General features: G+C 38.6%; 1 protein-coding gene across 2 annotated transcripts in view; it reads right to left on the reverse strand.

Moving 5' to 3' along the window:
* GTF2A1L (general transcription factor IIA subunit 1 like) overlaps window positions 1–11,786 on the reverse strand; it is an 87,136-nt gene extending 75,350 nt beyond the window's left edge. The window contains exons 1-3 of one of the 2 annotated variants that reach the window (XM_010333608.3): window positions 11,747–11,786; window positions 8,447–8,548; window positions 8,116–8,239 (exon numbers count right to left, since the gene is read on the reverse strand). In XM_010333608.3, the coding sequence (XP_010331910.1) occupies window positions 8,116–8,239; window positions 8,447–8,548; window positions 11,747–11,767 (247 nt within the window). In that variant the 5' untranslated portion in view covers window positions 11,768–11,786. The remainder of the gene's footprint in view (window positions 1–8,115; window positions 8,240–8,446; window positions 8,549–11,746) is intronic. The other variant, XM_010333609.3, reaches the window with a different exon arrangement.
* Between the last annotated feature and the right edge of the window lie 2,804 nt (window positions 11,787–14,590).

Raw genomic sequence — 14,590 nt, forward strand, 5'->3', positions numbered from 1 at the left:
AGATGACTCTAGCCCACACTCCAGGTGGACTGGAACCCAAGAAAGCCAACAGAACAAGACACGCAGACATTGTACTCAGCATAATTCTTGCATGCCTTTTACATCAAATTTTACCTTTTTAAACCCTTGACTTCCTCCACCAAAATTGAAAGTGATTGGCTGGGCGCTGTGGCTCACACCTGTAATCCCAGCACTTTGGGAGGCCGAGGCGGGTGGATCACGAGGTCAAGAGATCGAGACCATCCTGGTCAACATGGTGAAACCCCGTTTCTACTAAAAATACAAAAAATTAGCTGGGCATGGTGGCGCGTGCCTGTAATCCCAGCTACTCAGGAGGCTGAGGCAGGAGAATCGTCTGAACCCAGGAGGCGGAGGTTGCGGTGAGCCTAGACCGCACCATTGCACTCCAGCCTGGGTAACAAGAGCGAAACTCCGTCTCAAAAAAAAAAAAAAAAAAAAGTGATGTAATAGTGAGTGGCTGAACTTGCATTCAGTTGCAAAGATAAGTTAAAGAATTAAATCTAAGACCTCAAAGTATAAGAGTCCTAGAAAACTTAGGAAACGCCATTCTGGACACTGGCCCTGGGAAATAATTTATGACTAAATTCTCAAAAGCAATCAGCCTTGGGAAATAAGTTATGACTAAATTCTCAAAAAAAAAAAAAAACCAAAATTGACAAGTGAGATCTAATTAAATTATAGAGCTTCTACACAGCAAAAGAAACTACCAACAGAGTAAACAGACAACCAATAGAACGGTAGAAAATATTCGCAAACTATTCATCTGACAAAGTTATAATATCCAGAATCTATAAGGAACTTAATTCAACAAAAAATCAAATAAGCCCATTAAAAAGTGGGCAAAAGACATGAACAGATGCTTCTTGGCCAGGCGCAGTGGCTCTTGCCTGTAATCCCAGCACTTTGGGAGGCCAAGGTGGGCAGATCACAAGGTCAGGAGATGAAGACCATCCTAGCCAACATGGTGAAACCCTGTCTCTACTAAAAACAATACAAAAATTAGCTGGGCATAGTGGCATATGCCTGTAATCTCAGCTACTCGGGAGGCTGAGGCAGAAGAATGGCTTGAACCAGGGATTCAGAGGTTATTGTGATCCAAGATCGCACCACTGCCCTCCAGCCTAGCGACAGAGCAAGACTCCATCTCAAAAATAAATAAATAAGTAAAAATAAAAAACAAAAGAAAAAATAAAAAGTGGGCCAAAGACATAAACAGACGCTTCTCAAAAGAAGATATAGAAGTGGAAAATGCATGAAAACATGTTCCACATCACTAACCATCAGAGAAATACAAATCAAAACCACAAGATACCACCTCACACCAGTCAAAATGGCTATTACTAAAAAGTCAAAAACAACAGATGCTAGCAAGACTGCAGAGAAAAAGGAATGCTTGTGCACTGTTGGTGGGAATGTAAATTTGTTCAGCCACTGTGGACAGCAGTTTGGAGATTTCTCTAAGAATCTAAAATAGAACTACCACTTGATCCAGCAATCCCATTACTGGCTACATATCTGAAGGAAAAGAAATCTTTCTACCAAAATGACACATGCACTCCCATGTTCATTGCAGTACTATTCACAAAAGCAAAGATATTCAGCCAATCCAGGTGACCATCCACAGTGGACTGGATAAAGAAAATGTGGTATATCTACACCATGGAACACTATGCAACCATAAAAAACCAAGAAATTATGTCCTTTGCAGAAACATGAATGCTGCTGGAAGCCACCAGTATCCTAAGTGAATTAATGCAGGAACAGAAAAATAAATACCACATATTCTTACTTTCAAATAGAAGCTAAATATTGAGTACCCATGAACATAAAGATGTCAACAAGAGAACCTGGGCACTACTAGAGAGATGAGGGTGAGAGGAGGGCAAGGGTTGAAAAACTCACTATTGGATACTATGCTCAGTACCTAGGGGTACTATGCATTTGTAACCCAAACTTCTGTATCATGACACATACCCATGTAACAAACTTGCCCATGTACCCCTGAATCTAGAATAAAAGTTGAAAAGAAAAAAAACATAGCCTCTTCTTTCAAGAAACACCATTTTTACTTGAAAGAATAACTGACAGCAACTATAATTATTCGAACTGGGTATCTGGCAGACATTTTATTAAACATAAACTAAGTATGCATACCACTTCAAGAAAAACTAACAGCATGTATTTGCCAATGATAAAACTCAAGTTTTCAAGCAAAAATTTAACTTTGGGAAATTCATATCAACCACAATGGATGAGATGCATAGTTATATCAATGAACATGATTTTTTAATCTTGTATAATGAACACTGTTTCAACTGCATGACAGCAAACCAATATTTTCCAAATAAACCAATGTATACTACAACATTACACATGTGTTAAAGAGCCATTCAGGGTGCAAGATATACCAATAAACCCTAATGAAATATTCCAGAAAGTTCCTTGTTGTTCCAGATTCCATTATGCAGCTAACCTCTCAGAAACTACCATTTTTTGAGTTTTAGTATAGTATCAATTATCTGAAAATACTATTAAAATTCTTCTCTTTTTCCCAATTATATATCTGTGAAAGGCCAGATTTTCTTCATCTACTTTCACAAAAACAACGTATCACAACAGACTGAATTTAGGAACAGATATAAGAAATAAAGAGTCAGAGGTAGTAACTAAAAATCTCCCAACATAGAAAAGCCCAGAACCCGACAGCTTAATGGCTGAATTCTACCAAGTATTCAGAGGATGAATTTAGTAAAGTTGCAGGATATAAAATCAACATAAAAAATCAGTGGCATTTCTGTACACAAATAACTACCTATCCAAAAAAAATCATGAAAACAATCTCATTTACAATAACATGTTAAAAATAAAATTCTTAAGAATATATTTAACCAAGAAGGTGAAAGATATGCACACTCTGGGAGGCCAAGATAGGTGGATTGCTTACACTCAGAAGTTTGAGACCAGCCTCAGCAATATGGAGAAATTATACCTCTGCAAAAGATATAAAAACTATCCAGATGTGGTGGCACATGCCTGTAGTCCCAGCTACTTGGCAGTCTAAGGTGGGAGGATGGCTTGTGCCTGGAGGTGGAGGCTGCAGTAAGCCACGATTGTGCCACTGCACTTCAGCCTAGATGAGAGAGCCAGATCCTTTCTCAAAAAAACATAAAAGATATATACACTGAAAACTATAAAACACTGATATAAGAAACTGAAGGACAAAAATAATTGGAAAAATACTGGTGTTCATGGACTGGAAGAACTGATATCATTAAAATGTCCATACTACTCAAAGCAAAATATGATTCAACAAAATCTCTATCAAAATTCTAATGATTTTCTTTATAGAAAAAAAATCCTAAAATTCATATGGAGCCACAGAACACATCAAAAAAAAAAAAAGAGTTGGAGGTATCACATTTTCTTGTTTATATTACAAATCTATAGTAATCAAAACACTATGGTACTGACATAAAAACAGACACAGAGACCAGCAGAACAGAATAGAGAGCCCAGAAATAAACCCAAACACATATAGTCAATTAATTTTCAACAAGTGTGATAAGAAAACACAATGGGAAAAGGATAGTTTCTTCAATAAATGGTTGCTACTGGGAAAAGCGAATTTCCACACACGAAAGAATGAAATGTACTCTTTTTTATACTATACATAAAAATCAACTCAAAACAGATAAAAGACCTAAATATAAGACCTTAAACCATAAAACTCCAAGACAAACACACAGAGGAAAACCTCCTTGACAATGGCCTTGGCAATATTTTTTGGATATCATGCCAAAAGCTCGGGCTGCAAAAGCAGAAATAAATAAGCCAGGTACAATGGCTCACACCTGTAATCCCAGCACTGTGGGAGGCTGAGGTGGGAGGATTGCTTCAGTCTAAGAGTTCAAGACTAGCCTAGGCAACACAGCAAAATCCAGTCTCTACAAAAAAATTAAAAATTAGACAGGCATAACAGGGTGTGCCTATATTCCCAGTTAGTCATGAAGTTGATATGAGCAGATCAATTGATCCTGGGCTTAATATCCAAAATATATTAAAAGATTCACAACTCAGGAAGAGAAGAACAAGTAACCCCATTCAAAAATTGTCAAATGACCTGAATAGATCTTTTTCCAAAGACAACATAAAAACAGCTAACAAATATATGAAAAAGTGTTCAACATCACCAATCATCAGAGAAACACAAGTCAAAACTACATTAATTGATCAATTCATACCTGTTAGAATGGCTATTACCAAACAGAAAAGAGATGACAAGTGATGGTGAAAGTACAGAGGAAAGGAAACCCCCGTATTCTGTTAGTGGGAATGCAGAATGCTCAGCCATTGTATAAAACTGTGTAGAGATTCCCAAAGAAATTAAAAATAGAACTACCACATGACTCAGCAATCCTTCTTATGAGATATACACCCAAAGGAAATTATACTACTACCTCATAAAAATATCTACACTCCCATGTTCAATGCAACATTACTCATGATAGCCAGGATTTGTAAACAACCAAAGTATCTGCAAATGAACAAACAGATAAAGATAATGTGGTATGTGTGGTATGTCTGTACACACACACACACACAGAAATATTATTCAGCTTTTTAAGAGAGATTCTGCCATTTGTCACAACATAGATGAATGTGAAGGACTTTAAGTGAAATAAGCCAGACACAAAAAGTATTCCATTATTTCATTTATATGTCAAAAAAAAAAAAAACAACCCACAGACAAATACAGAAATAGAAAATAAAATAGCAGTTACCAGGGGCAGGAAGGGAGAAAATAAGATGTAGGCTAAAGGATACGAAGTCACAGATACATAGGATCAGTAAGTCTAAATATCTAATAGATAACATGAGGGCTCTGCTTAATAATGTTGTACTGCTCTTGGGGTTTTTGCTAAAAGAGTAGAATTTAGGTACTTTAAAAGTATCTGAAATAAATAGAAATAGGTAAGAATCCAACTCATTTCTGTAGATCTCATTAAGCAACATTAGCAAGACCTGCAGAAAAGTCAAACAATGCCACTCTTCTAATTATTTTTTGTTCTAAGGAGAATTATTATTCATAAATATATGCTATTGTTAATATGTAACTGAATTTTTAAATAGACCAATATTTTTTAAATTTCTGCTTTAATTTCTAATATGGTAAATAGATACTTACAACCTGCATTTTAAAAGTTATTTGGGATCCTTAATTTTTATGAGCTTAAAGGAGTCCTGAGACCAAAGTTGAGAACTGAAGATACAGGAAATTACTAAACAAATCAAAAACAAAGAACATATGATAGAGCGAACAAGTTTCTGGTTTTTTTTTTTAGATTCAGGCGGCATGTGTACAGGTTTGATACATGGGTATATCACATGATGCTGAGGCTCAAGCTTCTATTGATCCCGTCACCCAAATAGTGAACATAGTACCCAACGGGTAGTTTTTCAATCCTTGTCCTTTTCTCTCCCTCTCTCCTATTGGAGTCCACGCTGTTCCCACCTTTCTGTCTGTATGTAGCCAATGTTTACCTCCCATTTGTAAGTGAGAACATGCAGTATACAGTGTTCTGTTCCAGTGTTAATTCACTTAGGATAATGGCCCCAGCACCACCTATGTTGCTGCAAAGGACATTTCCTTCTCTGTTTTTTATGGTTGCATAGTATTCCGTGGTATATATGTGCCATGTGCCACATTTTCTTTATCCATTCCACCATGTATGAGTTGGGTTGATCCATTATCTTTCCTAATGTGAAAAGGACTGCAATAAACATACAAGTGTGGGTGTCTTTTTGTTAGAACACTTTACTTTCTTTCAGGTAAATTCCCAATAATAGGATGCTGAGTTAGCTCTAAGTTCTTTGAAAAATCTGCAAACTGCTTTCCACGGTGGCTGAACAAATTTACATTCCCGCCAATAGTGTGTAAGTGGTGCCCTTTTTGCACAACTTCACCAACATCTGTTTTTGAGCATTTTAGTAATAGCCATTCTGACTGGTGTGAGATGGTATCTCATCGTGATTTTGATTGAGCAAACAAATTTTAAGATCGAACAAAGGTAAATGACTTATTGAATTGTGGATTTAATTTGAACTTGTTATCAAAAGAGATTAAAAGGGTGTAGAAATTATTTTAATCAGGCTTTTAAAAGCATACCATGAGAAGATATAATTAAGAAGTACTTCAATTTTATGAGACTATTTATTTCAAGAATGTTATTCTTCAGTACCTAAAGATGAAGAGAGACAGGAACAGGCCTATAATGTACTTTTAAGGGATAAATGTCCTTCCTCTTAAACCTCTTCTTTAAAAATGATGTTGAAGAGAATAAGGAGAAAAACTATTTAAAATGTAATTATTTCTATTATTCTAACTGCTAAGATACAGAATAAGGTGCTGAGTAAAAACAAGCTAGTAGATACAATAGTGGCAAGACTATTTTGTTATTTAAATCACTGGTAATATTACCATCTTGTGACAAAATCAAGTATTGCAATTTTGAGTGACAGAATCTTAGAAGTGTTACCATGCTTTTTTTTTTTTTTTTTTTTTTGAGACAGTTTCACTCTTGTTGCCCAGGCTGGAGTGCAATGACGTGATCTTGGCTCACTGCAACCTCTACCTCCCAGCTTCAAGTGATTCTCCTGCCTCAGCCTCCCAGGTAGCTGGAATTACAGGCATGAGCCACCACTCTGGCTCATTTTTGTTTTTTGTTTTTTTTTAAAGTAGAGACAGGGTTTCACCATGTTGGCCAGGCTGGTCTAGAACTCCTGACCTCAGGTGATCCACCCACCTCGGCCTCTTTTGATAAAAAACAGTCAAGTATTTTCCTCTTCCGTACCCACAACACCCTCATGCCAACCATAAGTTTTAAAAAAATTGTTAACGTTCTGTAACAAATAAAACAGTGATAAAGAAAACAAAAGTCCAAAAGAATGTTATTTAAACAGAAAAAGGGATGTCCCAATGAAACAGTGGTTAAAAATTAAAGCATAACCAAAAACCCAACTGAAGAAAAATGTTTCAATGTGTCAACTCAACAATTAAAACTGCCAAGACTAATTCTTACAGAGCAAAATTATAGTTTATAAGTATAGTATTCCATAAAATTTGTATTTGGTAATTCAACATTCGTTGTTAATTTATTCATTTTTATATGTTAGAATTGCTGCCACATGTAAATTCTCCCATTTTATAAAAGAAGTACAAGTATTCTTACAACGTTCTCTTCACCTTGGCCCATGTGATCTGCATGTGAATTTTCCAAAGCATGCAAAGAACTATCTACTTATTGACAATTTAATCCAAAATCTTCCCTCACTTCTTGCAGACTAATCTGAATTTCAGCTAAATCCAATAAAACTTGTTTGTATGTGAGTATACATTTATATATACAAACATGAATAGCATAAAGATTATAAGAACTGGAGGAGAAATCAAGCCTACAAAGATGGAAAACTCTTAAGTTTTATCTTTTATTAGCTAGTCCCTTCCAGTTTAAATTGATACACATAATATAGACAAATATTTCCCTTAAAAGCAGAAGTCCTAGATTTATGAAGTCCAAGAATAAAAATAAATGCATATGGTCAATTTCTAGCCATCATTTTATATATCCAAAACAGTGAGGTAGCCTAGATAATCTCCATATTCTGGTTAACTCTCCATTTTGCTTCCAATACAATGGATTTCTAATATACATAAAAAGTAAGAGAAAGAGAACACACAAACTTGCAAGCACTCACCTTTCCCTATGCTACTTCAAATCCTTGACTAGACCCAATCAGATTATCTGAAATTACCAATGGGTGCTCCCAAGAGCCAACAAACTATGTGACTTTCCTCTAAAGAAAGGCTTTATCACCTTTGTGGAATTTAATACTTAAAAACTAGTTTGAACAACCTGAGTTTGTAATCAATAATTACATGGGGCAATTATTTATACTGTGTTCATTTAACAGAAATGATTTAGGAATCCAAGCCTTCTCACCCTAAGAACATTACTTTGTCTAATTGAAAAACACCCCCAAATGAGAATTTGTTCTGAAGATACAAATAGTACTCATTTACTAATTGTACCCAACCTGTTGACGATTGCAAGGTTTGGTGCAAGTTGTGTGGCAACTGAAGAGTAAACAGAGGTGACTGGATGCTATTTCTGAAGAAGTCTTCTGTTGCTTTAGACTGCAAAACCTTGGTTTCCCAAAGCTGCAGAGAAGAAAAAAAAAAAAAAGTTTGCTTTAAAAATATATACATATGTAATTATTTTTTTAAGTTTTTAAAAAATTAATTTGTCATCCTGATGATACAATGAATAAAGTATGAAACTATAATTTGAGAGATCAGAACTATATCAATTTTGTGCGCTGGAAAAACAACAAAAGACAGGAAGAAAATGTTGTATTGGCTACAAACCTGCTTCAAGTCTTTTAAAACTTGTTCCTCTATACCTTCTTCAGCAAATAGATTCCGAACTCCTTCAATTACATCTTCAATTACAGATCTGTAGAGTTTAGGCTATATAAAAGAAATGTTAAAGTTTTATTTTGTTGTTTTGTTTTGTTTAGATGGAGTCATGCTCTGTCGCCCAGGCTTAAATGCAGTGGCATGATCTCTGCTCACTGCAACCTCCACCACCCAGTTTCAAGCAATTCTCCTGCCTCAGCCTCCTAAGTAGCTGGAATTACAGGCACATGCCACCATGCCCAGCTAATTTTTGTATTTTTAGTAGAGATGGGATTTCACCATGTTGATCAGGCCGGTCTCAAACTCCTGACCTTGTGATCCACCCACCTCAGCCTACCAAAGTGCTAGGATTACAAGCATGAGCCACTGCACCCCACCAGTTAAAAGTTTTAACATCTTAAGTTTGAACATATTTAGCCTTAAAAGATATGCAGTAGCTGGGCGCAGTGGCTCAAGCCTGTAATCCCAGCACTTTGGGAGGCTGAGGTGGGTGGATCACGAGGTCAAGAGATCAAGACCATCCTGGTCAACATGGTGAAACCCCATCTCTACTAAAAATACAAAACATTAGCTGGGCATGGTGGCACATGCCTGTAATCCCAGCTATTCAGGAGGCTGAGGCAGGAGAACTGCCTGAACCCATGAGGCGGAGGTTGCGGTCAGCCGAGATAGCACCATTGCACTCCAGCCTGGGTGACAAGAGCGAAATTCCATCTCAAAAAAAAATAAATAAATAAAAGATATGCAGTATACCTACTAGTCTTGTAAAGTCATCATAAAAACTTTTACTAAGTACATTCCTATTCCCAATATAGTCTTAGCTTTCCGTAAATTGTGTTAGCTTCGGACCCATAATCTCAGCCTGAATCTACAAGACTGAATTACAGGAACACAATAACATATGAGCTAATAATCTCAAAGATGTATTGTTATTGTCATGTTACTTGCCTTTTGTATCAGTATTTAACATCCTCAACTAGTTTTAAAAACAGAAATTAATGCAAGGCAGCTGGAAATAGGCCTTCTGTTTTCAATTTACCTTTTTATCAAAGTGGTCAAAGGAGATTTTTTAGGGTTCACTATATTATTTCCACAAATGTAAATAAACTCCAAGCCAGAAGACTGGGGTAAGCACTTAAAATAGAGCAATCAAAGCCCATCTCGCTTCCAAAATACACCCAGTCCAAAAAATACATATTCTAGACCATTGTCAAATACAACTGCTCCAAAATGGATTTCTTAACAGAACCTAAGAAGGGCACAAACGAACCTTACCCCTCCACCATGCATACTGAAGAGACTAAATAACTTTCTAAAATTCCTCCTAGTCAAACATGCCATGACAATAAAATTAAGCAGACTTCTACCCAGATTAAACACTAGTTATATCAACAAAAAAAGGGGTATGTAAAAACACTCAGCCCTTCAAATCTATATAAACTATGCCCCCAGGCCAAAACAGCAATGCTATGTGCTGACCATACTGACCTAGTAGAAGTACCATGGGCAAGAAATAGAAAGGCAAGAATTTAGTTGAGCTGCTTTTATTTCAAATTGCTTAATCAAGCCAAAATGACAATGAAAATTGTGAAACTCTAGGATTGCCTTTTCATACTACCCAATAAATAAATACTCTTAAATGCTCCTGCTCATGCCATGAGTAGCTATGCTTTTTTTTTTTTTTTTTTTTTTTTTTTGAGACGAGTCTTGCTCTGTCACCAGGCTGGAGTGCAGTGGCATAATCTGTGCTCACTGCATCTGCCTCCTGGGTTCAAGTGGTTCTCCGATCTCAGCCTCTGGAGTAGCTGGGACTACAGGTGCATGCCACCTTACCCAGCTAATTTTTTGTATTTTTAGTAGAGATGGGGTTTCATCATGTTGGCCAGGCTGGTTTTGAATTGCTAGGCTCAAGTAATCTGCCCACCTCAGCCTCCCAAAGTGCTGGGATTGCAGGCCACAAAAGCAGCTATGCTTTAAACTAATCCTTCTAAACACCCAGGGTAAGCCTTTATGAATAGGCCAACCAGTACCATTTTAATAATGTTATTCACAAGCACATGTACTAAGACTAAATGCCCCTAAATTAGCTGCTTCTTCTAAAACAGTTTATCATGATAATGGCATACTAAATTGATGCATCAGTGGTAGTCCCAGTTAGTGTGATCACACAACATTGAAGGAAAAAACTCCTAGAGCTGAAAACATCTTTACACAGCAGTGGTCAAGAAGTACCCATTAGAACACAGTTTTTCGAAAATCAAAATAGATATTGAACATATTTTCTCTTCTAGGACCACAGACTTTGTATTGCTTTTCCTGTTACCTTTATTAAAACCATATCTAGTCCATCTCAACTCCTCTATTTAAAACACAAACACTCCTTCATAGAATTCACAATCAGGTAAATTGGCATACCCAGTAAGCTTACATTCAGGCAGAGTATACGTATCTTATGTATCTTAAAACACGCTATCATAAAACAGATATAATTAAAGTAGCATGTCTCTAAAAATGGAGCTTTTATACTGCGTATAAAATACCCGGAACCCCATAAAATTACACAGGTCTGGACAAGCACATTGTCTTTCACGAAATGTGAAGTCTGTTGAGATGAATTGCTACTAAAGATGAATCCTCTATTTGTATTCTTTGATTCAGGTTTTTAAGACTGATGGTCTCATAAGTGACATTAAGACTATAAATTCTCACTGTGGAAATTAACTGTCCGCTCGGGGTAGGAGGGCCATTGTATGTAGGTTGTACACTTAAGCATTCAGCTGTTAAAGGACGACGAAATGGGCGGGTAGGGGAAGACACTAAAATCATGCGGGGAGGTAACTAATATAAGGTAACACATTGTGATTTCAAGCAGTAAATAATACAGCTTGGAATTAACACTGTCCACAGTAAAATTAATACAACCGAACTTGGGGTTTTACTAACATCTAGGAAACCAGCAAGGTTGAGGGTGAGTTCCACCTCTAAACACCCAACTAGATAGCCTCAGTTTGGGTGAAAAGGGAAAAAGGACACTTTGTCCCTGCGGGGCTGGCCCAACTTCCTGCTGAATTACCGGCCCTCATCCACTTCCTCCGACACGGAGGTGAGGCAGAGCCTCAGCCCCCAAGGAAGAGGGTTTATGACCGTCTGTAAAGCGTCAGGGGAAACAAAAGGGTGTGCAGGGTTCAGCTGCCGTGAACCCGGAGTCCTAGGGCGCTCCCTCTACACAAAGCCCGAGGTCCTCCTTACCACCGGGTTGAGGCAGGCCATAACAGCACCTCCAGCACCTGGCCCTTTGCGCCTGCGCAGCACGCAGCGCACGCAGAGGGAGACCGTGGGCACGTTTTGAACGACGCACACGTCACGTGCGCAACCGCGGAGGACGCCGGGGGCGTGGCTGGGCAGGAGAGGAGAGTTAATGGATGGAGTGGGCTCAACTGGAGGCTGGGGCCAACGCGGCGAGGCAGTGGCCTGTGTGAGCGAAGAGACTAGCTAAAACGAATGGTTAGGTTGGATCTAGCCAGCTTTGGGCCGTCCACAGGTTATTTCCTCAATCTGTGAAAGATGAAGAAAATCGAGGAGGGGCAATGCAGGGGTAGATCTCAGTCTAACTTCAGCTTTGAAGAAGATGGGGAAGAAAGGAAGGGAGACTAGTGCTATCTGTCCTCTGCATTTACCAATTTTCGTTCCTCCCCCTACACCCCACTCACAGCTGAACTCCATTTTTTGTTGTATAAAAATATAACAAGAGCCAAATTTTTCTAAGACTTGTCGGCGTGGTGCAGCAGCCTCAGCAGCATCTTGGAACTTGTTAAATATGCAAATGATGGGTCCCACCCCAGCCCTCCTGAATCTGACTGGAGGATGGGCCCTAGCATTCTGTAAATTTAACATGCTCTCCAGGTGATTCTGATGAGTGCTGAAATGAGACCCTCTGACCTAAGACAGAGTCTCAATATTGGGTGCCCATTAAAATCACCTGGGCAGCTTAAAAAAAGTTTAGTGCCTGAATCCCACTCGGCAGAATCTGATTCTAATATACAGCCAAGGTGGTAAACCACTGCTAAAATAAAGTCAGCAGCCCATACCTTCCTGTCTCTTTTTCTTCCTCGGACAGAAATCATCAGCTCTTTACCTGCAATAATTCTCTCTCCTGAAGGGCAGGGCATCTTGGGGCATACCTTACTTAGCTAAGGCTGAAGGAAGATGTAAGCACAGATAACCTGGAGGAAAGAAGTCACCATCTGTAGCCACAACTCTGCCTTCTTTTATTTTTTGGAGGCAGGGTCTCACACTGTTGCCCAGGCTAGAATGCAGTAGCATGATCACAGCTCGCTGCAGCCTCTACCTCCAGGGCTCAAGCAACCCACCCACCACAGCCTCCACGCCCAGCTATTTGTGTGGGGGGGGTGGGGGGGTTCACCATGTTGCCCAGGCTGATCTCAAGTGATCCACCAGCCTCCGCCCCACAAAGTGCTGGAATTACAGGCATGGCTCACCACACTTGTCCACAACTCTGCCTTTTTTTTTTTTTTTTTTTTTTTTTTTTGAGTCAGAGTTTCACTCTTGTTACCCAGGCTGGAGAGCAACGGCGCGATCTCGGCTCACCACAGCCTCCACCTCCTGGGTTCAAGCAATTCTCTTGCCTCAGCCTCCCGAGTAGCCTCCCGAGGCGCACACCACTATGCCCAGCTAATTTTTGTGGTTTTTTTAGAGACGGGATTTCACCATGTTGACCAGGATGGTCTCGATCTCTTGACATCATGATCCATCCACCTCGGCCTCCCAAAGTGCTGGGATTATAGGCATGAGCCACCGCGCCCGGCCCACAACGGTACCTTTTAAACAGCCTTTCTAGCCTGCAGATAGGTCTAGACCTAACTAGATGGATAAGTTATTTGATGATTAAAAATCTTATTAGATTTTAAATTGGCTGTTTATGTATTTGTGCATGTAAGTGCAGTAGAGCTGTTTATGTCCTATCACTCGGTATGTGATTTGCCTGGGTCAGGTACCTTATGGTTTGTGAGTTTCAAGTAGCTGATTTATATGACACCCAGTAGAAAACTTTCCCACATTGAACACTATTAGAAATTTCTTTTACAAAAAGCCAAGAAGTATATATGGTAATTTTTAATGTTATATCTCTCTACCTGGCAATTTACTACCAGGAGTGTTCAAAGTGACTTATCTTTCACCCAAAGTAGGAAGGCTAAAAGCAGTCATTGATTCCTACTGATATTATAAAATCCAATTAAATTATTCAAGCTGGGGAATAAGAAAGCTAAAAGGGTCCCTTGTTTTCCATCTTTTTCATAGCAAGGTTTTAAAGCTTTATTTCTAAATGCATAGGATTGGTAATCACCTAACTTTCTGTGACAGCACACTGTTTTACTTTATTATACATTATACCCTTCTCAGAACTATATTGTAGATCATGTATATTTTTAAAATTATTCTTGGATCTTGGTACCCATGAAAAGTGTATCTAAAAGTTGAGTTGTTATTTCTTACTACACTCAGTACACTCAAGTTATGGAGAGGCTATATAATGCTGGCAGAGAAATGACAGCAAATTTCCATTTGCCCCTTGCAGTCTGAATGATCAGTAGTCATTTCTTCCCAGTAACAAGCAATGACTACTAGAGGAGGTATGCTTTAATGTAACTTCTAGGTGAATCCAAGTTGCAAATCTGCCACATGAACCTGTGGTAGCCAGTTTTCAAGATGGCCCCCAGTGATCCTTCCTCCCAGTATTGACTACTTGGTGTTGTCCCCTCCTACCTTGTACCATGGTTTACCAGTAAAATAAAGAAGAAGCAATAGCATATCACTTTTGAGATAAGGTTACTTGTGGATTCTTTCTTGGTCTCGCTCTCTCAGTTTGGAGGAAGCCAGCTGTTGTATTATAAGGTTACTCAGGTAGCTTATGGAGGGGTCTCTGTGGCAAGGAACTGAGACTGCAGTCCACAGTCAGCAAGAAACCTGCGAACAGTCACATAAGCTTGGAAATAGATCCTTCCCCAGTTGAACTATCAGATAGTTGCAGCTCTATTAAGCTTAACTACATATCTTTGAGTTATCTTGAATCAA

The sequence above is a fragment of the Saimiri boliviensis genome, chromosome 1 (genome assembly GCF_048565385.1).
Source record: "Saimiri boliviensis isolate mSaiBol1 chromosome 1, mSaiBol1.pri, whole genome shotgun sequence".
Classification (NCBI taxonomy): domain Eukaryota; kingdom Metazoa; phylum Chordata; class Mammalia; order Primates; family Cebidae; genus Saimiri; species Saimiri boliviensis.